The sequence below is a fragment of the Haematobia irritans genome, chromosome 1 (genome assembly GCF_050003625.1).
Source record: "Haematobia irritans isolate KBUSLIRL chromosome 1, ASM5000362v1, whole genome shotgun sequence".
Taxonomy (NCBI): Eukaryota; Metazoa; Arthropoda; class Insecta; order Diptera; family Muscidae; genus Haematobia; species Haematobia irritans.
In genome coordinates, this window is record NC_134397.1 from 247253867 (window position 1) to 247279979 (window position 26113).

Here is a 26113-nt window from a genome sequence, read left to right on the forward strand (position 1 = left end):
TGAAACGGAATGGGTGTCGGTACAGTTTCGCCACTATTATTTACTAGAGGTTGTGTTGGTTAGATATACTGTTACTTACACTTAAGAAGTAAGAATACAAAAGTGGAAAATAGACATCGATATTTTTCTAAAAGAAAACCTAATTAGATCTTTTGTAAAACAAATCGAAATCGACTTGTAAAATTGTATTGGATGGAATTTTTATAGTTACGAAAAAGTAGTAATGTCATGTACTTCTTACGTCTTTTTTTGTTGAGAATTTTCAATAATTGCAAGCTACCATCATCACTAATGCCCAAATCAGATTGAGAGATTTTCGATTTAGTAAAAAGGATTTTCGATTTATTTAGGCTTATATGTTTGTTTTGGACAAAACATCAATCGATTTGTTTTTACAAGACCAAATAAAATTTAAGCTAATTAAAATTATGAGTGAAATAAAAAAAAAAAACGGCAGAAGAGAATATATTTTTGTTTGAAATTATAATTAAATGTATATTGTGGAGAAAAACTAATCGTAAAAAAATCATTGAAATTGGATATCAAATCCATGCTATTTTTAATTGTAAAAATCATCACAAAATTAATGGAATACATCTTGTTGTTGTTGTTTAATGCGCAAAATAATAAGAAATGTATGGGAATAAAGCGTGGAAAATTTTCGATGAATTTTAATATGTAGGTATATAATCTATCTACATTCTTCCGGCTTAAAAAAGAATTGCGCCTTTTGCCACCAACTTTTTTATTGTTGTTGATTTAAAATTAAATTTTATTATTATTATTATTACTTTTATGGTTGTTGCTATTTTTTTCTCTTTTATTATTGTTGGTGAATAGAAGAGTTTGATTGAATGTTTTTTAATGTGTATGTGTGGGGATGTTTTTCTTTTTTTATGAGTGGGTGATAAGAAAGAACATAATGACTGCTGCAATTACAAATATTATATGTTGTTGTTTTTTGTTTTGTATATACTTAATTGTTGTACAAATTTAAATGAAATAACTTTAGCTTTTTCCCACTCCGGAACGAAACGAAACAACACATCATTGCCATAATCTTCATCTTTCACCACACATCATCTTAATCAATATACTGCGCTAACCAACGGAAACCTTCACCATAACCTTGTCTCTTCAGAACGGAACACATGAATAATTCCAAGGGGCGTCCAGGCAAATCGGAACGTGCAACTTTACCCTGTTATTTAAAATTTAAAAATAAATTTACAAAATTCCTTAGTTAGGTGGTATATTACGAACGACTTACTTTTCCAGTTGTCAATTGATAGAGACCAAAAACATTCCTTAGTTCATCTTCACTGGCAGCACCAGCCTTATCGATTTTATTACCCAAAATCAGTACGGGACAATTTGACAAGGCTTCATCTGTGAGCAGTGAGTCCAATTCGTTTTTACTTTCTTGGAAACGACCACGATCCCAAGCGTCTATCAAGAAGACAATAGCATCAACGGCAGGGAAATAATCCTTCCACACACGACGAGCTAAAATAAGGAAAAAATTATTGGAATTATTATTATTGGAATTAAATGAAATGATCGTTCAAAAAAAAAACGATAATTTCGAAACTATACAGAAATTAGTTTATGCCGCGTTTTTGCAAAATACAATTTTGACAAAATTTTCTATAAAAATAAAATTGACAAACATTTTCTATAGAAATAAAATTGACAAAATTTTCTATAGAAATAAAATTTTGACAAAATTTCCTAAAGAAATACAATTTTGACAAAATTTTCTATAGAAATAAAATTTTGACAAAATTTTCTATAGAAATAAAATTTTGACAAAATTTTCTATAAAAATACAATTTTGAAAAAAATTCTTTAGAAATAAAATTTTGAAAAAAATTCTTTAGAAATAAATTTTTGACTAAATTTTCTATAGAAATAAATTTTTGACTAAATTTTCTATAGGAATAAAATTTTGACAAAATTTTCTATAGAAATAAAATTTTGGCAAAATTTTCTATAGAATAAAATCCTTACAAGATTTTCTATAGAAATAAAATTTTGACAAAATGTTCTAATTTTCTATAAAAATTTGCACCGCGGAGCCACCGTGGCGCAATGGTTAGCATGCCTGCTTTGCATATACAAGGTAGAGGGTTCGATTCCTGCTTCGACCGAACACAAAAAAAGTTTTTCAGCGGTGGATTATCCCACCTCAGTAGTGCTGGTGACATTTGTGAGTGTTTCAAAGCTTCTCTAAAAGGTTTCACTGCAATGTGGAACGCCGTTCGGACTCGGCATTAAAAAGGAGGTCCCTTGTCATTGAGTTTAACATGGAATCGGGCAGCGCTCAGTGATAAGAGAGATACCACCACTGTGGTATCACAAAGTGAGCCTGATACATCGGTCTGCCACCTAACCTAACTTATAGAAATACAATTTTGACAAAATTTTCTATAGAAATAAAATGTTCACAAAATTTTCTATAGAAATAAAATGTTCACAAAATTTTCTATAGAAATAAAATTTTGAAAAAATTTCTTTACAAATAAAATTTTGACAAAATTTTCTATAGAAATAAAATTTTGACAAAATTTTCTATAGAAATTAAATTTTTTACAAAATTTTCTATAGAAATAAAATTTTGACAACATTTTCTATAGATATACAATTTTGACAAAAATTTTCTATAGAAATACAATTTTGACAAAATTTCCTATAGAAATAGAATTTTGACAAAATTTTCTATAGAAATAAAATTTTGACAAATTTTTCTACAGAAATAAAATTTTGGCAAAATTTTTTATTGAAATAAAATTTTGACAAAATTTTCTTTAGAAATAAAATTTTAACAAAATTGTGACAAATTTTTCTACAGAAATAAAATTTTGCAAAATAAGATTTTTTGTTTGGTAGTTTTTTGGTAAAATTCTGCCACATTTTGTTATAGATTAATTTTGGCTCGAGTGGCAACCGTGACTAGTTCTCAAAATTGATATCCGACTTTCTTATTTTCAAGGGGCTTAACCATATTTTCTAATCCATGATGACATATGCCTAAAACTATTTATAACCTACTATTTAGTACACAAATAAGTATAAAATAATAATGTTTAGTAAGGAATTGTGACTTACCTTGAGTGTGACCACCTAAATCGAAGGTAGTGAAACGCATGTTGCCAATCGACAATTCTTCCGATGCTGAAATTTAGATCGAGCATATGTTAATATAACTGAATTACGTATGTATATGTTTTTTTCCTACTTACTGGGATGTAAAGTCGGTACATGTTGGGCTAATTTATCATCTTTGAGCATGTGCAATAATGTCGTTTTACCAGCATTATCCAAACCAAGGAACAATAATTTACCAGATTTTTTCCATAGACCTTAAAATAAAAATAAATATAATATTACAATAAAATTCAAAATATTGTGCAATTTATTGTATACCCATATTTTTTTTTATTCTACATGATGTAAGCAAAGTCTACGTTATTAAGCTAAACATAGAATCGGGCAACACTCAGTGATAAGAAAGAAGTTCACCACTGTGGTATCATAATGGACTGAAAAGTCTAAGTGAGGCTGAAATATAGGGCTGCCACTATACCTAACCTAAAGCCTAGGTATTATACAAAAGTCGAGAGTATATTTTTTAACTTTTTTTTCAATAGGAAGTTTTGCTGCCGTGTCCAATCTTATTTACCAAACCGTTTATTTACCAATCATACAACCTGATTGCCTAACTTCTTTCGTCAATATATTTAGCTATGGTATAGAAAAGTATGTCCATCGAAAGTTATTTTACATCAGATTCAACTTATAAATTTAACTCATAAATAAATATAACTTCATGTATGACTATATAGAATGCCGAAGTACACAGAAAAAATTTTCACGAAAAATGTTCCTATTGAAATCTTAAATGAGTTTTAAAAAATATTCGATTAGTAATAACTAATTTTTTAATTGAAACAAAAATCAATCACAATAATTAATAATATAAATTAATTTTTAAATTTCAATTAAAAATAAATTGGATCAATATATTTTTTGTGTGTTGCACGCTGTCGAGCAATATTTGACTGAATCTTGCTATAGAAAGGGATGTTTATCTGATATAATAAATATAACTTTATGTATGACTTTGTAGAATGTTCTAAGTACCACGCTGTCCAACCAAACCAAACCAAAAAATATTTTACCAAGAAATAACATAAAATTAAGTAATCGATTTTCATCGTTGGTACAGATTGACGATAATGAAAAATAATATTGAAAATCAATCAATCTTCACTAAAATGGGTTGATATTAAAAATGAAAATTTGAATTTTCAAATGAAGGCTTTTTGCAATATAATAAGAGGTGTTATTTTATGGTGTTTAACTAGAGCATGCTCGCTAGCAATGTCCCATTACAACGCAGAAGAAATCTTATTTGGGATATTCGTCAATATGGGTGCTAATAAATATATATACTTATTTAAAGATTCTTTAAAAAGGATGCATATATCGAATCATAGAAACATTGCATTCCAAATTTCTGGCCAGAAAAAATTGTTTTAATTCAAAACATGATCCAATATAACATGAGCTTCTTTTGTTCCAAAATTCTGAACGAGGTCGTGGGGACATAGAGAAGGAAAATGTGTCGTCCGTTCTTCGGGATACACTTAGAAAAATTTTATAGTTTTAATTTAAAGGCAAATAATAAAAAAAAAAATCAAAATATTTTTTTAATATTATTAGAGAAATTTCCGCAATAAAAATTATAAGCAAATTTTAATTAAATAACAATTTTTAAGTATATTTGGTATAGAATCCCTTTAAATAACAATAGTGTCTAATAAAGTTGATTTTAATAATCTGAACAATTTTACTATTAAAAGAACGAATTAAAAGTATGAACCATAAAAACCCCTGGGAGTGATCCATTTTTTCATTATTATGTTACATTTCTAGTGTTTCTATTAAGAAATTTCCCTAAAATGTTTTAATTTCATTCTAAACAAATATGTCAAAAAATAAAAATAATAGAATACAATTCAGCAAAAAAAAAAGTAAAAAAGCAAAAGATGCCGTTATGGTCATTTACATTCGAGGTCAATAACTTATTTCAGATAAGATGATGAAGAAAAAGCTACACCAGCAGCAGCTGTTGTTTTTTTTTTTTTTTTGCTCAGAATGTCAAAAGATCAAACGTCAAAATCACCAGTTTGCAACGTCACGCAGTCCGCTCGAAACAGACTTTAACACTACCTGTTTATGCTGATTTTAGTAGCTAAGAATCACCTATTTCTGGGCAAGATCTTAGGCTATCAACAACATTAAACATCGATCGACTCACCCAAATATCCTAAGACCCCAGTGAACCAATCCCAAATGAACATCTTTATTTGTTGCTTTCGTTAATATGCTTCTAAAATGCGGGAAGAAGGGAAGTATGTACGTGTGTCGGGTATATAATCAAATGCGGCGGCTCTGCTGCTGCTTTTCAACTAATCTGCAAACAAAAACAAATATAAAATTAATTCGTATTAATATTAGCAGTAGTAAAATGTTCAATAGTACAACAAAGAAAGTAGTGCAATTTAACACACACGGACATATGGGCTTTTGGCTTGAGATGCGGTTCCCCGCTGGCAGACATTGAATAATGAACGAGTTTTGAATAGGAAAAGACTATGCAATGACTTACAATAATTTTCAAAATTCTCAAAAAAATTGATAGGTGTAATAATGACTCTTCACAAAGAAAAGCAATGATAAGACCTAAAAAAGTATCTCAATGAATGAATATAAGAAAAAAGGCGAAACCTTGACATAAATAAGGCGCAATACTAACAAAAAATTTATATTAATAGATTCATACATAGCTGGGACAAATATTAAAATTGCGTTATTAAATAACCATGTTGCTGTTTCCTTTATTATGCTGCTTTTTATTAGAGATATTTGCATTTTGTACTTTAGACCTCTTTAGAAAGGCACTACTTTTGGGTTATAGATCAAAGTATTGCGGTCAATAGGTGGTGAAAGGCAAATCATTGGGAATCTTATCCATTGCTCCTTGTTAGCTGCTAGTTTTTCCGTGTATGGCTACGAATTTCACTTCACTCTTCTTCTGACCAATCATTGTTTTACGAATCACACCACCGCGGGCCCCTGCCTAATGTCTGGCTAGTGACAACTAGTCAAAGTCAGCGTATATGTGCGTGTTTCTTTCACATCATTTTTCACTTCCTACTTTGCTTTGCAAATTGCACTTTTTCTTTGTGTTTCAGTACCTGCTATATATCTGAAATTCTGGAGCAAGCTTACCTAATGGAGTATATCTTAAATAAAAGTACAAATTCCAATAAATTTATCCAAAGTTCCGTTCCCCTATTTTCTCCCGTATTTTTTTTCTTATAAAAAGAAAGAAGAAGAACAAGACACGACACGACAGCAACGACAGTTCAGAGAGATAGTGTTGACAAATAGCATGAGTTGAAAAACACGCTAATATCATGCAACAAAAACGCCAATACATTAACAGAAATCGTCTCTGTGCTTTGTCAATACTTCCTACGTTTTATTTCTTGGGTTGGGTACATTACTTTATATTTGGAACTTTTTTTATGCTATTTTCATCCAAACATATCTTTTCAAATTTCGTAGTGAATATTTCCCAGAGATTTGGATATCGTATATGACTATTTTCGACGTGGTGAGGATTCTAAAAAGTGAAGTCAAAGTCATGAAATGTCGGCAGGGTTGAAATGCTGACAGTTTAAGCTGAGTACTATGTTCAGTTTTGAAGCTGAAAACCAGCTTGTTTTCACGGTTACTTTTTTAAATTAATTAAACTATAAATATAAAATGGTTAGCGAGTTTAGCCGCTAAAATCGCTTAAGTGAAAACTAAATCAGTAAAAAAAATGCATGAAATTATACATTTTGCCATCACTACTGTTAGAAGAGCCATTTTATTTTTTGTGAAACGCCAAGCGCAACCAGCTTGTTATTTTTATTTAAATAAAAACGAAAATAAAGTTCTGAAAACATAGATATTACGCTTAAAATTGTGAAAGGTATATGGTGAACAATTTTCGACTTTCCAAATAGAATAAAGTGATCGTTTTTCAAATATTTTTCCAGGCACGCTGTCTCCATCGAAAATAAACTGGCTGATTGACGCTGCAATATGTAACCCTGCCAACATTTTTTGAATTTGGGGGCGCTTCTGAGAATCCCCAGTACGTCGAAAACAATCATATACGATATCAAAAACTCGTCGGAAAAGCGCCGTCACTATTGAGAAGTTGTACCACGCCAAGTTACTACAAAAAGGTTTCGCATGAGTGCAATTATTAGGTGCCTTTATAGATCAATTTAGAACGACGCCAATAAGAGACCCTCCAAACAATCAGAAAAAGCACATTTTAAGATAGTGGTAAAAGAATCATTGTGGTCGAGTAAAACACGTTTGTTTAGATATTTATTAATTTGATTAATCATTTACAAATTCTTAAAAACATAACATTTATACCACTATCACATCACATTTAACATAATTTTTTGCATTAATGATGATGTAGAGTTACAAGTAGCGAGTTACATGTTGCAGCGTCTATCAGCCAGTGTTTTTATTCGATGGAGGCAGCGTGTCTGTAAAATATTTGAAAAACAATCACTTTATTCCATTTGGAAAATCAAAAATTGTTCACCAATATACCTTTCACAATTTTAAGCGTAAAATCTATGTTTTCAGAACTTTATTTTCGTTTTTATTTAAATAAAATATAACAAGCTGGTTGTGCTTGGCGTTTCACAAAAAATAAAATGGCTTTTGTAAAAGTAGTGATGGCAAAATACATGTATGAAGTACATTTTGTACTTTATGATATGCTGCCCCCCATCACAGTAGGATGGTTGTAGTGACATTTACGAGTCTGTGGTAGCGATGAAGATGAAATGGAACTTTGAAATGCTGGCAGGGTAACTTGCTACTTTAAACTCAACATCATTCATTTATTAATGCAAAAAATTATGTTAAATGTGATGAGATAAACCGAAAAATGTTATATTTATAAGAAATTATAAATGTTTAATCAAATCAATAAACACAATCGTGTTTTACTTGACCGCAATGATTTTTCTACAATTACCTTAAAATGCACTTTTTCTGATAGTTTGCAGCGGTTCTTATTGGCGCCCTTCGAAATTGATCTAAATAGGCACCTAATAATTGCACTGATGAGAAACTTTTTCGTAGTAACTTGGCGTGGAACAACTTCTCAATAGTGACGGCGCTTTTCCGACGAGTTTTTGATGTCGTATATGATTGTTTTCGACGTAGTGGGGATTCTCAGAAGCGCCCCCAAATTCAAAAAATGTTGGCAGGGTTGATTATTAAAGAAAAGTAATCGTGAAAAAATAGTAATTTTAGCGGCTAAACTCGAACATAAACCCATCTTAAACACAAACATACCTTAATCAAATATATTCTTAAGTAATTCACATGAAGTTCAATTGCAAGGCTAATTCAACCATAGAATATAAGCCATTGGCGACATTTTCTCAAATGACAATCTCAATTTTTTTACCGCTTACTACTTAATTTAGAATAATGTCAAAAGCCGAGTTTAAGCAGACAGCAAACGGCAATAGTAATTGTAGAATATATACTTGATTTTTTATGTTTTTAGTTTTCGAGTTGAAAATCACTTCTTTTCACGTTTATTTTTTGCGAAGTTGTTAAAATGTAAACGAAAACTAACATATCTCTACTAAATCTAGGCAAAATCTAAATGGAAAATACCGAATGCATCCATTAATTAAAATTATATGGTTTAAAATTAACTTAAAATTATATGGTTTTAAATTAACAAAGTTCCATTTCATCCTCATGGCTACCACAGAGTCGTAAGTGACACTGCAACAATCGCCAACTGTGATGGGAAAGCGTATGAAAAAGTATGAAATGTACATGAAAGTATTTTGCCATCACGATTGTTACAAGAGCCATTTTATATTTTGTGAAACACCGCAACTAGCTTCTTATAATTTATTTAAATAAAGACGATAATGAAAACATAGTTATTTCGCTTAAAATTATGAAAGGTATGTTCCCTGCCAACATTTTTTGAATTTGGGGGCGCTTCTGAGAATCCCCAGTACGTCGAAAACAATCATATACGATATCAAAAACTCGTCGGAAAAGCGCCGTCACTATTGAGAAGTTGTACCACGCCAAGTTACTACAAAAAGGTTTCGCATGAGTGCAATTATTAGGTGCCTTTATAGATCAATTTAGAACGACGCCAATAAGATTTAGAACGACGCCCTCCAAACAATCAGAAAAAGCACATTTTAAGATAGTGGTAAAAGAATCATTGTGGTCGAGTAAAACACGTTTGTTTAGATATTTATTAATTTGATTAATCATTTACAAATTCTTAAAAATATAACATTTATACCACTATCACATCACATTTAACATAATTTTTTGCATTAATGATGATGTAGAGTTACAAGTAGCGAGTTACATGTTGCAGCGTCTATCAGCCAGTGTTTTTATTCGATGGAGGCAGCGTGTCTGTAAAATATTTGAAAAACAATCACTTTATTCCATTTGGAAAATCAAAAATTGTTCACCAATATACCTTTCACAATTTTAAGCGTAAAATCTATGTTTTCAGAACTTTATTTTCGTTTTTATAAAATATAACAAGCTGGTTGCGCTTGGCGTTTCACAAAAAATAAAATGGCTTTTGTAAAAGTAGTGATGGCAAAATACATGTATGAAGTACATTTTGTACTTTATGATATGCTGCCCCCCATCACAGTAGGATGGTTGTAGTGACATTTACGAGTCTGTGGTAGCGATGAAGATGAAATGGAACTTTGAAATGCTGGCAGGGAAGTTATGTTAGATTTCGCAGCCAAATATCTTTCATTTTATTTCATACTTTTAATTTTTGTTCCCATTAGTGAAACAAGAACTTATTACTGGTCTTAAAGCAGGATGAAATCTGAATATTAAATATTGTTTTTATAAAAATACTTATGGCCAGTTTCTCATCTTCCGATTAATTTTAACCGGAGGATAGACCTCCGGTTAGTAAAATTTTTGTATGGAATCAGCTGTTTTATCGACACGATAAATAATAACAAGACATTGAGAAACTGGCCCTTAATGTAGGAAAAATTTGTTTTTGCATATTCGCCAATTTAAAAAAAAATCGCCATGATACCAAATTTTATGACTAAAAAATTTTTAAATTAAATTTAATTTTAATTCTCTCTATACATAATCGATAAGCCAACATTTTTTATAAAGCTATATGCAACGATATATTGAAATGTTTGCCATCGCCAAGCAATTACGTTATTATTTAGATATGTTCATTCAATATTTTAAACACTACGCAAAATGCAACCCTTCTTTGAACCCCAAGTAAAATGGCTTTATAATAAATGCCGTTAGCAAAAGTGTTTTACATGTTTAACTCTTCACTTATAGATGGCGCCATTGTTTCAATTGCATTTAATGGTTGTTGCCCCATAACTACGTTGCTATTATTTTTCTGAAATTTCTAGTCATTTTACCAAATACAATTAAGCAATATAAATAAATAGTTCACGCATTACTTTATATTACAAATTGTAAAAAGTTCTTCCAGTAAACAGCCCTCTGTATGAGCATAGCGCAATACACAAGTTTTGCCGGTGGGTGAGTGAACGAATAACCATTTAGGGAGGATATGAAGTAGCAGTAAACCTTTGCCTCCTCGCGAGTGAATTTGTGAATGAAAATGTTGTTGTTTGTTTAATGAAATAACCGCGTGTGCCAAACTTACATTCGAGAAATAAAACGCCAATAATGTGATACGATTATTTATTGTGTATTTAACATAAAAGAAAACTCATAATATTTGTGCTTATACAGTGACTGAATTTGGTAAGTTTCATTTCATATTTGCTGCATGAAATAAATTTGGCTTCATATGAAAGCATGTGTGTGTGTGTATGAGTGCTTTAGGGGGCGATTGTTTATAAACTTGAGACCCCTCTCTCTATTGTTGTGGTTGCCGGCTTTATGTCAATGTCGTCGCATAGCTTGCAGTGTTACATCTTCTACCTGTACATGGTTTGGAGTCTCCAGTGCATACATGACTGCATCGGCCACATCTACAGGATTGAGTTTCGGTAGGTCGGCTACTGTGTGAGAGTAGACATCAAGGAAATCTGTATCTACCATTCCGGGATTGATGCTCTGTAGGGATAGAGTAAATACACAAATTAATCAACGAAAGAAAATAGTTTGAATGGACTTTTGTGAAGTCAATGAGGATTTTTTTTGAACGGAGTAAACATAGTGCATTAAATCAGATGATATTGCCATATAGTTTTGTTAAATTAACGGTAAGTAGGTAGTTGCCAGAACATTATACAGAAGTGTTGCTAACTCAAGGCGAAAGGGAAAAATGTGATTGAATTTGTGTACATGACAAGAAAATAACAAATAATGTAAAAATTGCAAAATGTGAAGGACACTATCATAGCTTTTGGATACATAATTCCTCAATATAATGAATTGACAATAACTTTTCCAATTAAAGTCATAATTGAGTTTAAAAATTTTTCCAATTAAAGTCATAATTGAGTTTTAAACAAGTAAGGAAAGTCTAAAGTCGGGCGGGGCCGACTATATTATACCCTGCACCACTTTGTAGATCTAAATTTTCGATACCATATCACATCCGCCAAATGTGTTGGGTGCTATATATAAAGGTTTGCCCCAAATACGTACATTTAAATATCACTTGATTTGGACAGAATTTGATAGACTTTTACAAAATCTATAGACTCAAAATTTAAGTCGGCTAATGCACTAGGGTGGAACACAACTTTAGTAAAAAACAAAAATATGGGAAACATTTAAATCTGAAACAATTTTAAGGAAACTTCGCAAAAGTTTATTTATGATTTATCGCTCGATACATATGTATTAGAAGTTTAGGAAAATTAGAGTCATTTTTACAACTTTTCGACTAAGCAGTGGCGATTTAACAAGGAAAATGTTGATATTTTGACCATTTTGATCGAAATCAGAAAAACATATATATGGAAGCTATATCTAAATCTGAACCGATTTCAATCAAATTTGGCACACATTACTAATTGTACTCCTAGTGCAAAATTTCAACCAAATTGGGCCAAAACTCTGGCTTCTGGGGCCATATAAGTCCATATCGGGTGAAAAATATATATGGAAGCTATATCTAAATCTGAACCGATTTCAATCAAATTTGGCACACGACTATACTACCAATTGTACTCCTTGTGCAAAATTTCAAGCAAATCGGGATAAAACTCTGGCTTCTGGGTCCATATAAGTGCATATCGGGCGAAATATACATATGGAAGCTATATTTAAATCTGAATCGATTTCAAATTTGGCACGCATAGCTACAATGTTAAATCTACTCCCTGTGCAAAATTTCAACCAAATTGGGCCAAAACTTTGGCTTTTAGGACCATATTAGTCCATATCGGACGAAACATATATATGGGAGCTATATCTAAATCTGAACCGATTTCAATCAAATTTTGCACTCTTGACTATACGACTAAGTGTTATGTTTGTACAAAATTTCAAGCAAATCGGTATAAAACTCTGGCTGCTGGGTCCATATTAGTGCATATCGGGCGAAAGATATATATGGGAGCTATAACTAAATCTGAACCGATTTCTTCCAAAATCAATAGGGTTCTATTCTGACCCAAATTAGGAACATGTGCCAAATTTGAAGGCGATTGGACTTAAATTTCGACCTAGACTTTGATCACAAAAATGTGTTCACAGACAGACGGACATTGTTATATCGACTCAGGGACCCACCCTGATCATTATTGCCAAAGACACCATGTGTCTATCTCGTCTCCTTCAGGGTGTTACAAACATATGCACTAACTTATAATACCCTGTTTCACAGTGTGGTGCAGGGTATAAAAATATTCAATTAAAAATTTAATTGATTCAACAAATTTTATAATTGAAACAAAATTCAATCACAAAAATGATCAATTAATTTTTTTATTGGATCAATTAAATTTTTAATTGACTTGCAATTAATTTTTTAATTGATACTATCATTTCTGTGTTTAAAGACATTTCAATTAAAAAATTAATTAATTATAATAATAATTGGATGATTGAATCAGAAAAAATATATGTGTGTGTGTATAATTTGGGCAAAATTCCAATGAGGAAAAAAGAGAAACATATTTTCGACGAAACCAAATACTGAAAATAAAAGGGTGATTTTTAAGAGTTATAGGAAAATTAAAAAAAAAAAAAAAATAGTCATAATAAAACAGGTAAGGAAAGTCTAAAGTCGGGCGGTGCCGACTATATTATACCCTGCACTGAAAAAAATATTGTCGTGAGGTCAAAGATTTCATGTCTTTAAAATACGAATACAAATTTTGCTTAGCATAGAAGACGCATTTCTCTAAAATAAAGTTATTTTCCTTGTCCAAAAGTCGATAAACTTTTCAATGAAGTCATATTGTCCTTATAATTAAGTGATTTGACTTAAAAATGGGTATCTTAACATGAAAGAAAAAATTTATAGGCTAAGGTCAACTTGACTTTAATAATTCAGAAAAATTCTTTAAATTTAATGAAATTGTCTTTAAATTTGTTGTCTTTTTGCATCTTGACTACAAAGCAAAAAATCGTTCAAATATAGGACATGTTTTTCAAAACTTTATTTTAAAGAAGTTTTTTACTCCAAACATAGCATCATTTCTACTGGAAGTCGAGTCCTAATTTGGAAAATAAAGTTGCCGTTAACTCGTTTTTAAAGGACTTTGATAGCATATGAAGAAAAAAAGCTGAGAAAGCGAAAAATTAAAATTTGCTTCCTAGAAGCAAGTACACAAAACCTAAATTTAAAAGAGAATTGTGTCTTAAAAGCATCCTTACTTGTATTCTCCGCTTCTTTGGCTCGGAATCAATACCAAATTTTTTAAAGTAAAGACAAAATCTTTGGAACCGAGTATGCTTTTTTTTCACTGTGCACAACTTTGTAGAGCCACATTTTGACCATATCAAATCCATCAAATGTGTTGGGTGCTATATATAAAGATTTCTGTTCCCCTATACATGCATTTAAATCTGACTCGACCTGGACAAAATTTGTTAGACTTCCAAAAAACTGTAGACTCAAAATTTCAGTCTAATCCCTTGGGGTGGAACACAATGTTTGTAAAAACAAGTATACACGACCGTAAGTTCGGCCAGGCCGAATCTTATATACCCTCCACCATGGATTGCATAGAAACTTGTACTGAAGACTGTCATCCACAATCGAATTATTTGGGTTGTGGTAACACTTGCCGATGGTATGGTATCTTAAAACTTCTTAACACGGTCTTCTCAATTGTAAGTTAGTCCATACTTATAAAATTCAGTTTGACAAAATTTTCTACAGAAATAAAATTTTGACAAAATTTTCTATGGAAATAAAATTTGACAAAAATTTCTGTAGTAATAAAATTTTGACAAAATTTTCTATAGAAAATTTGGGGATCGGTTTATATGGGGGCTATATATAATTATGGACCGATGTGAACTAATTTTTGCATAGTTGTTAAAGACCATATACTAGCACCATGTACCAAATTTCAGCCGGATCGGATGAAATTTTCTTCTCTTAGAGGCTCCGCAAGCCAAATCTGGGGATCGGTTTATATGGGGGCTATATATAATTATGGACCGATGTGGACCAATGTTTGCATGTTTGTTAAAGACCATATTCTATCACCATGTGCCAAATTTCAGACGGATCGGATAAGGTTTGCTTCTCTTAGAGGCTCCGCAAGCCAAATCTGGGGATCGGTTTATATGGGACCTATATATATATAATTATGGACCGATTTGGACCAATTTTTGCATGATTGTGAGAGACCATATACTTACACCATATACCAAATTTCAACCAGATCGGATGAAATATGTTTCTGTTAGAGGCTCCGCAAGCAAAATCTGAGGGTCCGTTTATATGGGGGCTATACGTAAAAGTGGTCCGATATGGCCCATCTTCAATACGATCCGACCTACATCAATAACAACTACTTGTGCCAAGTCGATAGCTTGTTTCGTTCGGAAGTTAGCGTGATTTCAAAAGACGGACGGACGGACGGACGGACGGACATGTTTAGATCGACTCAGAATTTCACTACGACCCAGAATATATATACTTTATGGGGTCTTAGAGCAATATTTCGATGTGTTACAAACGGAATGACAAAGTTAATATACCCCCCATCCTATGGTGGAGGGTATAAAATGGAAAACATTTAAATCTGAAACAATTTTTAAGCAACTTTGCAAAAGTGTATTTATGATTTATCGGTCAATAGCTATGTATTACTAGTAAGGAAAATTAAAGTTCTTTTTACACGTTTTCGACTTAGCAGCGGCGATTTTACAGGGAAAATTTGGGTATTTTGGCCATTTTTGCCGAAATAAGAAACACGTATATATGGGAGCTATATATATAAATCTGAATCGATTTCAACCAAATTCGGCACACTTTACGACACTATCAATTGCACTTCTTGTGCAACATTTAAAGTAAATCATGCTGAAATTCTGGCTTCTGGGGCCCTATTAGTAGATATCGGGTGAAAGATATATATGGGAGCTATATCTAAAACTTAACCGATTTCTTCCAAAATCAATAGGGTTCTATTCTGACCCAAAGTACATACTTGTGCCAAATTTCGATTGGACGTAAATTGCGACCTAAAGGGTGATACGGTCAAAATTTGGTCAATATAAACTTGACGTATTTCTTTCAATTTTGCATTAAAAAAAACCTGAACACCCCTCATTATGATGGCGTGTGTGTGTAGAATGTTGCTCCTATTTTGATTTTGGAATTCACTCTTCAGTTGTCAAAATGCCGTCCAAGCAAGAAGAGCAGCGTATCAAAATTTTGCTCGCGCATCGCGAAAATCCGAGCTACTCGCACGTAAAGCTGGCAAAATCGCTAAAAGTTGCCAAATCAACCGTTACAAATGTAATTAAAGTGTTTGGGGAACGTTTGTCGACAGCCAGGAAGTCTGGATCGGGGGGAAATCGAAAACCGGAAGCCGCTGAAACGACAAAGAGAGTTGCCGGTAGTTTCAAGCGAAACCCTAACCTCTCTCTACGAGATGCCGCAAATAAGCTGGGTGTATCGTCTACAACCGTGCATCGAGCCAAAAAACGAGCCGAGCCAAAAAACGAGCAAATCGCGATGATAAACAAAATACGACGGCCAAAGCGCGATCCCGGAGGCTGTACACGACGATGCTGACGAAGTTTGACTGCGTGGTAACGGACGACGAAACCTACGTCAAAGCCGACTACAAGCAGCTTCCGGGACAGGAGTTTTATACGGCAAAAGAAAGGGGAAAGGTAGAAGATATTTTCAAACTGTCAAAGTTCGCAAAGAAATATCTGGTTTGGCAAGCCATCTGTACCTTTGGCTTGAAAAGCAGCATTTTCATAGCTTCCGGGACTGTCAACCAAGAAATTTACGTGAAAGAGTGTTTGAATAAACGTCTGCTGCCTTTCCTGAAGAAACACGGTTGTTCCGTACTGTTTTGGCCGGATTTGGCATCTTGCCATTACGGTAAAAAGGCCATGGAATGGTACGCCGCCAACAACGTGCAGGTGGTTCCCAAGGACAAGAACCCTCCCAACACGCCAGAGCTCCGCCCAATGGAGAAATACTGGCCTATTGTCAAGCGGAACCTAAAGAAGACAAAAAAAAACTGCTAAGGACGAGAAGCAGTTCAAGGCAAACTGGCTTTCTGCGGCGAAGAAGGTGGACAAGGTGGCTGTACAAAATCTGATGGCAGGTGTCAAGCGTGAGGCCCGGCAATTCGGATTTGGAAAAGCGAAAGCCTAACTGAATATTTTTCCTGAATTTTATACTAATTGAACTTGAAAAAGAAATTTAATTTGATTTTTTAAATAAACGATTTCACCGATTTACACGCGTTTTCCCTTCACCAAATTTTGACCGTATCACCCTTTAGACTTTGATTACAAAAATGTGTTCACAGACAGACGGGCATCGCTAGATCGACTCAGGGGCCGACCTGAACAATATTGCCAAAGGCACCATATGTCTATCTCTTCTCCTTCTAGGTGTTGTAAACATATGCACACAGTGTGGCGCATACATATGTAAACTTTCGAATACAGTATTCCTCAATATAATGAATTAGCAATACCCAGCAAAAAAAGCGTCGCAAAAAAGTAGTCAAAATGTTATTTTTGGATTCGGAAGTGGTGCAAACTTGGCGCAGAAGCGATGAATTTAACATCGGCTTGTTATAGGAAAAATGTCACCCATTTCAACAGACGTTGCACTGAATTTGCATCACTTCTTAAAGGTTGAGTTACATATCATGCGTTAATGCTTCATTATTCCGATCCCATTTTCTCCAGGGCAAATATTAGTCCTTTGCATTAAATTTTAATCAAGCCTCTCTTCATTATAACTTAATACATTTGGAAGTTTATTTAAAAAAAATGTACACCGTGTTTTTTTACTTGAAATTTCATTGGCTTATTTTTAACCTTTTCCATAAGAGCTTTGTTGCGCTGTCAGTGGTTGTCGGATGGTTGGTTTCCTTCTTGAATCCAATATAAACGTCAGTTGAATTACATTTTAATTGCAAATTGCTCAACATGAAAATGGAAGGAAGACAAAAATTAAGGCCGATGGTACATTTTCCTTTCGCCGATAAGAAGGAAAGAATATCTAGTGGGGGTCTTGGGTGGTTTGTTTTTCTTTGAGGTGGAGTGTGAAAATATCCACACACAGGTTGTTATTTGTGGGAAAGCAACAATGAGTTTTCTTCATTTTGTTTTCAGTTTTCTTTTTACTGTTCCTTCTTTGGTTTTCTTTGCAACTTTTAATTACCCGCAGGCACTTGTTGTCATCATGCACACACACGCACATGCAAGCATTCATATCGCATCTGAATATTCATTAATGTCCAATTCAGTGATGTGCTTAAGTCGCCAGCTAATGGATATTTGGTCATTTATTTGAGTACTCTATAGCAAGCGCTTACAAATCCAAAAATCCTTAAATTCTTTGCCCATGGATTTAAGGATTTTAGGATTTTTAAGGCACAGACAAAATATCAACAATATTTTTTAAAATAAGTTGTAATTAATATGTCATTTTTAAATTAATTAATTTTTGAATTAAAATAAGATTTAATTGTGTCAATTAATTTTTAATTGGATCAATTAATTGCAAAAATAATTAAAATTTTCTTAATTGATGTTGATGAAAATTTTGTCAAAATTTTTATTTCCATAGAAAATTCTGTCAAAATTTTATTTCTATAGAAAATTTTGTCAATATTTTATTTTTATAGAAAATTATGTCAACATTTTATTTTTATAGAAAATTATGTAAAATTTTCTTTTTATAGAAAAATTTGTCAACATTTTATTTTTATAATTTTCTACAATGAAAATTTTGTCACAATTTTGTTTCCATAGAAAATTCTGTCAAAATTGTATTTCTATAGAAAATTTTCTCAAAATTTTATGTCTATAGACACTTTTTCGGAAGGTTCAAGTGTAGTTCACATTGGGTTGAGTGAATTACCGAATTTATTCTGATAATTGGTTGATAGTTTTGCTGCATGTAGAGGATGTTGATGAGGAATGTGGTAATTCCGAAACAGCTGTACATCCAACCATCTTGCAGTCTATAGGGCTTTGCCCAAATAAATTTCACAAGCATACTTTTCGTCTGTTGGTTAAGCTACACTGTTAGTTTAGTCAATGCATGGTTTTAAGCTGAGATCAAAAACAACAATAATGATTGAAGAGAAACCAACAATAACAAACAAAACGAATGAAAATAGAAACTTTTGTCACAATTTTATTTCTATAGAAAATTTTGTCAAAATTTTATTTTTATAGAAAATTTTGTCAAAATTTTATTTCTATAGAAAAATTTGTCAAAATTTTATTCCAAAAGAAAATTTTGTCAAAATTTTATTCCAATAGAAAATTTTGTCAGAATTTTATTTTTATAGAAAATATTCTCAAAATTTTATTTCTATAGAAAATTTTCTCAAAATTTTATTTCTAAAAATTTTGTCAAAATTGTATTTCTATAGAAAATTTTGTCAAAATTGTATATCTATAGAAAATTTTGTCAAAATTTTATTCCAATAGAAAATTTTGTCAAAATTGTATTTCTATAGAAAAGTTTCTCAAAATTTTATTCCAATAGAAAATTTTATCAAAATTGTATTTCTATAGAAAAATTTGTCAAAATTTTATTTCTATAGAAAAGTTTGTTAAAATTTTATTTCCGTAGAAAATGTTGCCAAAATTTTATTTCTATAGAAAAATTTGTCAAAATTTTATTTCTATAGAAAATTTGGTCAAAATTTTATTTCTATAGAAAATTTGATCAAAATTTTATTTCTATAGAAAATTTTGTCAAAATTTTATTTTTATAAAAAATTTTGTCAAAATGTTATTTCTATAGAAAATTTTGTCAAAACTGTATTCATATAAAAAAGTTTGTTAAAATTTTATTTCCGTAGAAAATTTTGCCAAAATTTTATTTCTATAGAAAAAATTGTAAAAATTTAATTCTATAGAAAAAAATGTAAAAATTTTATATTTGTAGAAAATTGTTTCAACATTTTATTTCTATAGAATATTTCTATAGAAAATTTTGTCAAAATTTTATTTCTATAGAATATTTCTATAGAAAATTTTGTCAAAATTTTATTTCTATAGAAAATTTTGTCAAAATTTTATATCTATAGAAAAAACAAATTTTTCAGAATTTTCTATAGAAAATGTTGTCAAAATTGTATTTCTATAGAAAATTTGTCAACATTTTATTTCTATAGAAAATTTTGTCAAAATTGTATTTCTATAGAAAATTTTGTCAAAATTGTATTTCGTTATTGTTATTTTTGATCTCAGCTTAAAACCATGCATTGACTAAACTACAAGTGTAGCTTAACCAACAGAGGAAAATTATGCTTGTCAAATTTATTTGGGCAAAGCCCTATAGACTGCAGATGGTTGGATGTACAGCTGTTTCGGAATTACCACATTCCTTATCAGCATCCCCTACTTGCAGCAAAACTATCAACCAATTATCAGAATAAATTCGGGTAATTCACTCAACCCAAAGTGAACTACACTTGAACCTTCCAAAAAAAGTTTGATAGTCGGCTACTGCCTAAACAAATTTGCAAGCATATCTCTTTTCCTTTGCCAAACTCAAATCATCGGTGTGAATGTAGTTGGATGGGTTTGTTTTTGAGCGTGCTTCCTCTATTTTCATTCGTTTTGTTTGTTATTGTCGGTTTCTCTTCAATCGTTATTGTTGTTTTTAATCTCAATAACGATTGAAGAGAAACCGACGATAATATACAAAACAAAATTTTATTTCTATAGAAAATTTTGTCAACATTTTATTTTTATAGAAAATTTTGCGAACATTTTATTTTTATAGAAAATTTTGTCAACATTTTATTTTTATAGAAAATTTTGTCAAAATTTTATTTCTATAGAAAATTTTGTCAACATTTTATTTCTATAGAAAATTTTGCCAACATTTTATTTTTATAGAAAAATTTGTCAAAATTTTATTTTTATAGAACATTTTGTCTAAATTTTATTTCTATAGAAAATTTTGTCAAAATTTTATTTCTATAGGAAAGTTTGTCAAAATTTTATTTCCGTAGAAAATTTTGTCAAAATTTTATTTCTATAGAAAAAATTGTACAAATTTAATTCTACAGAAAAAAAATGTAAATATTTTATATTTGTAGAAAATTGTGTCAAAATGTTATTTCTATAAAATATGTTGTCAACATTTTATGTCTATAGAAAATTTTGTCAAAATTTTATTTCTATAGAAAATTTTGTTAAAATCGGAGGGTTCAAGTGTGGTTTTTGTTGGGTTTAATAAACTGCCTGAATTTATTCTGATAATTGGTTGATAGTTTTGCTGCAAGTAGAGGATGCTGATGAGGAATGTGGTAATTCCGAAACGTGCATCCATCCAACCATCTTGCAGTCTATAGGGCTTTGCCCAAATAAATTTGACAAACATTCTTTTCCTCTGTTGGTTAAGATACACTTGTAGTTTAGTCAATGTATGGTTTTAAGCTGCAATAAAAAACAACAACAATGCTTAAAGAACAAAACCAACAATAACAAAACAAAACAAATGGAAAAAGAAGAGGAGGCACGCTCAAAATAAACCCAGCCATGTGAATTCAAATCGATGATTTGACAGTGGCATAGGAAAAGAGATATATTTGTTTCGAATTTATTTCGGCATAAGCCGGCTATCAATGTAAAACCTTTTTTCGGAGGGTTCAAGTGTGGTTTCTGTTGGGTTTAATAAACTGCCTGAATTTATTCTGATAATTGGTTGATAGTTTTGCTGCAAGTAGAGGATGCTGATGAGGAATGTGGTAATTCCGAAACGTGCGTCCATCCAACCATCTTGCAGTCTATAGGGCTTTGCCCAAATAAATTTGACAAACATTAGTAGTTTAGTCAATGTATGGTTTTAAGCTGCAATAAAAAACAACAAAAATTTTATATCTATAGAAAAATTTTTTTCAGAATTCAGAAAATTTTGGCAAAATTTTATTTCTATAGAAAATTTTGTCAAAATGTTATTTCTGTTTTTTTTTTGATTTCAGCTTAAATCCATGCATTGACTAAACTACAAGTGTAGCTTAACCCACAGAGGAAAATAATGTTTGTCAAATTTATTTGGGCAAAGCCCTATAGACTGCAAGATGGTTAAGTGGACGCAGGTTTCGGAATTACCACATTCCTCATCTTTAGAAAATTTTGTCAAAATTTTATTTCTATAGAAAATTGTATTGTTATAGAAAATTATGTAAAAATTTAATTTCTATAAAAAATTTTGTCAAAATTGTATTCCTATAAAAAATTTTGTCCAAATTTTTTTCTTTAGAAATTTTTGTAAAAATTTTATTTCTATAGAGAATTTTGTCAACATTTTATTTCTATAGAAAATTTTGTCAAAATTGTATTTCCTATAGAAAAGTTTGTCAAAATTTTATTTCCAAAGAAATTTTTCTAAAAATTGTATTTCCTATAGAAAAGTTTGTCAAAATTTTATTTCTATAGAAAATTTTGTCAAAATTTTATATCCATAAAAAATTTTATTAAAATTTTATTTCCATAGAAAATTTTGTCAAAATTGTATTTCTATAGAAAATGTTGTCAAATTTTTATTTTTATAGAAAATTTTATTTCGATAGAATATTTTGTCGAAATTTCATTTCTATAGAAAATTTTGACAAAATTTTATTTCTATAGAAAATTTTGACAAAATTTTATTTCTATAGAAAATTTGGTCAAAATTTTATTTCTATAGAAAATTTGGTCAAAATTTTATTTCTATAGAAAATTTGGTCAAAATTTTATTTCTATAGAAAATTTTGTCAAAATTTTATTTCTACAGAAAATTTTGACAAAATTTTATTTCTATAGAAAATTTGGTCAAAATTTTATTTCTATAGAAAATTTTGTCAAAATTTTATTTTTATAAAAAAATTTTGACAAAATTTTATTTCTATAGAAAATTGTGTCAAAATTTTATGTCTATAGAATATGTTGTCAACATTTTATTTCTATAGAAAATTTTGTCAAAATTTTATTTCTATAGAAAATTTTGTCAAAATTTTATATCTATAGAAAAAAATTTTTTTTCAGAATTTTCTATAGAAAATTTTGGCAAAATTTTATTTCTATAGAAAATTTTGTGAAAATTTTATTTCTATAGAAAATTTTGACAAAATTTTATTTCTACAAAAAATTTTGTGAAAATTTTATTTCTATAGAAAATTTTGTCAAAATTTTATATCTATAGCAAAAAAATTTTTTTTTCGGAATTTTCTTTAGAAAATTTTGTCAAAATTTTATTTCTATAGAAAAGTTTGTCAAAATTTTATTTCCGTAGAAAATTTTGCCAAAATTTTATTTCTATAGAAAAAATTGTAAAAATTTAATTCTATAGAAAAAATGTAACAATTTTATATTTGTAAAAAATTGTGTCAAAATTTTAGTTCTATAGAATATGTTGTCAACATTTTATTTCTATAGAAAATTTTGTCAAAATTTTTTTTCTATAGAAAATTTTGTCAAAATTTTATATCTATAGAAAAAATTTTTTTTTTCAGAATTTTCTATAGAATATTTTGTCAAAATTTTATTTCTATAGAAAATTTTGTCAAAATTTTATATTTATAGAAAATTTAATTCAATTGGAAAAATTTATCAAAATAGTATTTCTATAGTAAATTTTATCAAAATTTTATTTGTATAGAAAATTTTTTCAAAATTTTATTTTTATAAAAAAATTTGTCAAAATTTTATTTCTACAGACAATTTTGTAAAAATGTTATTTCTATAGAAAAGTTTGTCAAAATTTTATTTCTATGGAAAATTTTGCCAAAGTTTTATTTCTATAGAAAATTTTGCCAACATTTTATTTCTATAGAAAATTTTGCCAACATTTTATTTTTATAGAAAAATTTGTCAAAATTGTGTCAAAATTTTATTTCTATAGAAAATTTTGTCAACATTTTATTTCTTTAGAAAATTTTGTGAAAATTTTGAAATTTTTGTTAAATTTTTTTAAAATTTTATTTGTATAGAAAGTTTTGTCGAAATTTTATTTCTATACCAAATTTTACCAAAACTTTATTTCTATAGAAAAAATTGTAAAAATTTTATATCTGTAGAAAATTGTGTCAAAATGTTATTTTTATAGAAAATTTTGTCAAAATGATATTTCTATAGTAAATTTTATCACAATTTTATTTCTATGGAAAATTTTGCCAAAATTTAAATTTCTATGGAAAATTTTGCCAAAATTTAAATTTCTGTAGAAAATTTTGCCAAAATTTAAATTTCTGTAGAAAATGTTGTCAAAATTTTGATTGCTATAGAAAATTTTTCAAAATATTGTTTTTTATATAGAAATTTTGTCAAAATTTTATTTCTACAGGAACCTTAAAATTTTATTTCTAGAGAAAATTTTGTCAAAATTTTATTTCTATAAAAAATTTTGTCACAATTTTATTTCTTTAGAAAATTTGTGAAGAGAAATATTTTGCAAAATGTACCAAAACATCAAGAATTCTATCAATCTACCAAACAGTAAAAAAACTATAATTTTTGGTAAAATTACCAACTATGGCAAGAACATATATTTAGAAGCTTTATCTAAATCTGGAACGAGTTGAACTAAATTTGGCACACAATGCTACCATGTTAATTCTACTCTCCGTGCAAAATTTCAAATAAATCGGAATGAAACTTCTACGGTCTCCAGTGGTCATATGAATCTAAATCGGGCGTAAGGTATATGGGAACTCTGACCTCTGGACCCATTAGAGTGCATATCAGGCGAGAGATATGTGTGGAAGCTGTATTTAAAAGTAAACCGATATTTATCACCGATTTGGTCAAATATGACCAAACTAAATTTTAGGATGTGAAATTTATAAAATATTAAAGACAAATTTCTTTAAAATAATGAACTTTTGATTAAAATAAAGTTTATAATCTTTGCTTCAAAATTTGTTTCATTGGATTTAGGACACAAATTTTGTAAATTTGTGTCCCTCCGTTAAAGCCCTATGTCTTTGAACTAAGGCTAATTTTACTTAAAGTAAAGAAACACATTTTTGATTTAAAGAAATTGTCCTTAAATTAACTGATATATTGAAACCTTAGATTTAAGATAAAAACGCTTCAGATATAGTCTAAGACTTATTTTGAGAATTTAGCGTCTTTGGTTTAAGGTTTTTTGGAATTAAGAAAACAAATTTTATTTTGAAGTATCCGTTATAATTTTGATTTTTAAACTGGCATTTGTTTGTCATTGAGCTTAACATGGAATCGGGCAGCACTCAGTGATAAGAGAGAAGTTCACCAATGTGGTATCACAATTGACTGAATAGTCTAAGTGAGCCCGATACATGGGGCTGCCACCAAACCTAACCTAACCTAACCTTCTACGTGAGTACCTTCACTAATAAACCGCGAAAAGAGAATGATAATTTGATAAATGAGATCTGTATCCTTATTTTAATGTTATTGGTCCTAGATTTAAATCCTTAAGGGAAGGTCAAAATCTTTTGATCCAAGTAAACTTTTTTCTGAGTGTATATCTAAATTTGAACCTTCTTGGCGTTAGATATAAATGCACAAACTTATTATATCCTGTACCACAGTAGTGGTGAAGGGTATAAATATCACCAAAAATTTTTGAAATAAAATTTTAATTAATATTTAATTAAAAATTTAATTGATTTAATAAATTTTTTGATAAAAATAAAAATTGTCATTGATCTAAAATATCGTTTCCTACATCCATGTGATGGGCAAACTTTAATACATATGAATTTTATTCTAATTTCTTGGTGTAGGGCAAGAGTAGGCCCATCTAAAACGAAATCGAAATGTCCTTTAAATATTTTCAAAAAAGAAATATTAACAATTTCATATTCCATGGTGGATGACAACGTAAATGATGAATACAATAAAAATATGTTGTTGAAGTTGTCAACAATATGACATTTGTTCTTGTTCTGTATACGGGGGCAGCGGGGATGCTTTGACGCTACCACAACACTCATATGCACTTGTGAGTACGGTCATTGGGATTGTAGGTAATTGCGAATACGTTATATGGTTATGAAAAAATCTGATTGGTAGGCTCACCTCATAGCCTAAAGTAGGATTTCCACGATGAACTCAATAAATCGATGTGGTAATGGTGGGTATGTAAACCCACAATGAATTAAATACGAAATTCGTTGTAGTTTCTTTGTTTGTGTGAGTGTGTGAGAACTTGCATACTTTTGAATGGCTACAGTGCATAAAAAACTATGCGTGTCTGAGACAACTCTGTTCCCATCGCAAAATTATATTTTACCTATAATGAAAAAATCAAAATACTCTCGAACTCCAATCCAATTTCTATTTAAACTTTTAATTAAAGAAAATTCATTATAAAAATTTAGTGTGT

The 26113-nt window shown here is 30.0% G+C and overlaps 2 protein-coding genes across 5 annotated transcripts in view; both read right to left on the reverse strand.

Moving 5' to 3' along the window:
• Positions 1 to 728: 728 nt before the first annotated feature.
• On the reverse strand, positions 729 to 6457 carry Sar1 (Secretion-associated Ras-related 1). 2 transcript variants are annotated; one of them, XM_075288494.1, is made up of 6 exons: positions 6298 to 6457; positions 5324 to 5479; positions 3243 to 3362; positions 3109 to 3174; positions 1271 to 1506; positions 729 to 1201 (listed from the first exon to the last, which is right to left on the reverse strand). In XM_075288494.1, exons 2-6 carry the CDS (start codon positions 5364 to 5366, stop codon positions 1085 to 1087), a joined length of 582 nt encoding a protein of 193 aa, XP_075144609.1. In that variant the 5' UTR covers positions 5367 to 5479; positions 6298 to 6457; the 3' UTR covers positions 729 to 1084. The 2 variants fall into 2 exon arrangements, with proteins under 2 accessions (XP_075144609.1, XP_075144613.1); XM_075288498.1 differs by having other exon boundaries at positions 6264 to 6417.
• A 4386-nt stretch (positions 6458 to 10843) lies between these two features.
• rdhB (retinol dehydrogenase B) overlaps positions 10844 to 26113 on the reverse strand; it is a 36445-nt gene continuing 21175 nt past the window's right edge. For all 3 annotated transcript variants that reach the window (XM_075288530.1, XM_075288525.1, XM_075288521.1), the window contains one exon: positions 10844 to 11235. In XM_075288530.1, coding sequence (XP_075144645.1) covers positions 11062 to 11235 — 174 coding nt within the window. In that variant the 3' untranslated portion in view covers positions 10844 to 11061. The remainder of the gene's footprint in view (positions 11236 to 26113) is intronic.

Bases quoted from the DNA above. Each gene is read 5' to 3' on its own strand.
- Sar1 (XM_075288494.1), bottom strand. From the start codon at position 5,366: ATGTTCATTTGGGATTGGTTCACTGGGGTCTTAGGATATTTGG. The intron at 1,507-3,108 runs GTAAGTCACAAT...TCCTTATTTTAG, and splicing joins TTTAGGTGGTCACACTCAAG to CTCGTCGTGTGTGGAAGGAT. The intron at 1,202-1,270 runs GTAAGTCGTTCG...TTTAAATAACAG, and splicing joins ATCAATTGACAACTGGAAAA to GGTAAAGTTGCACGTTCCGA.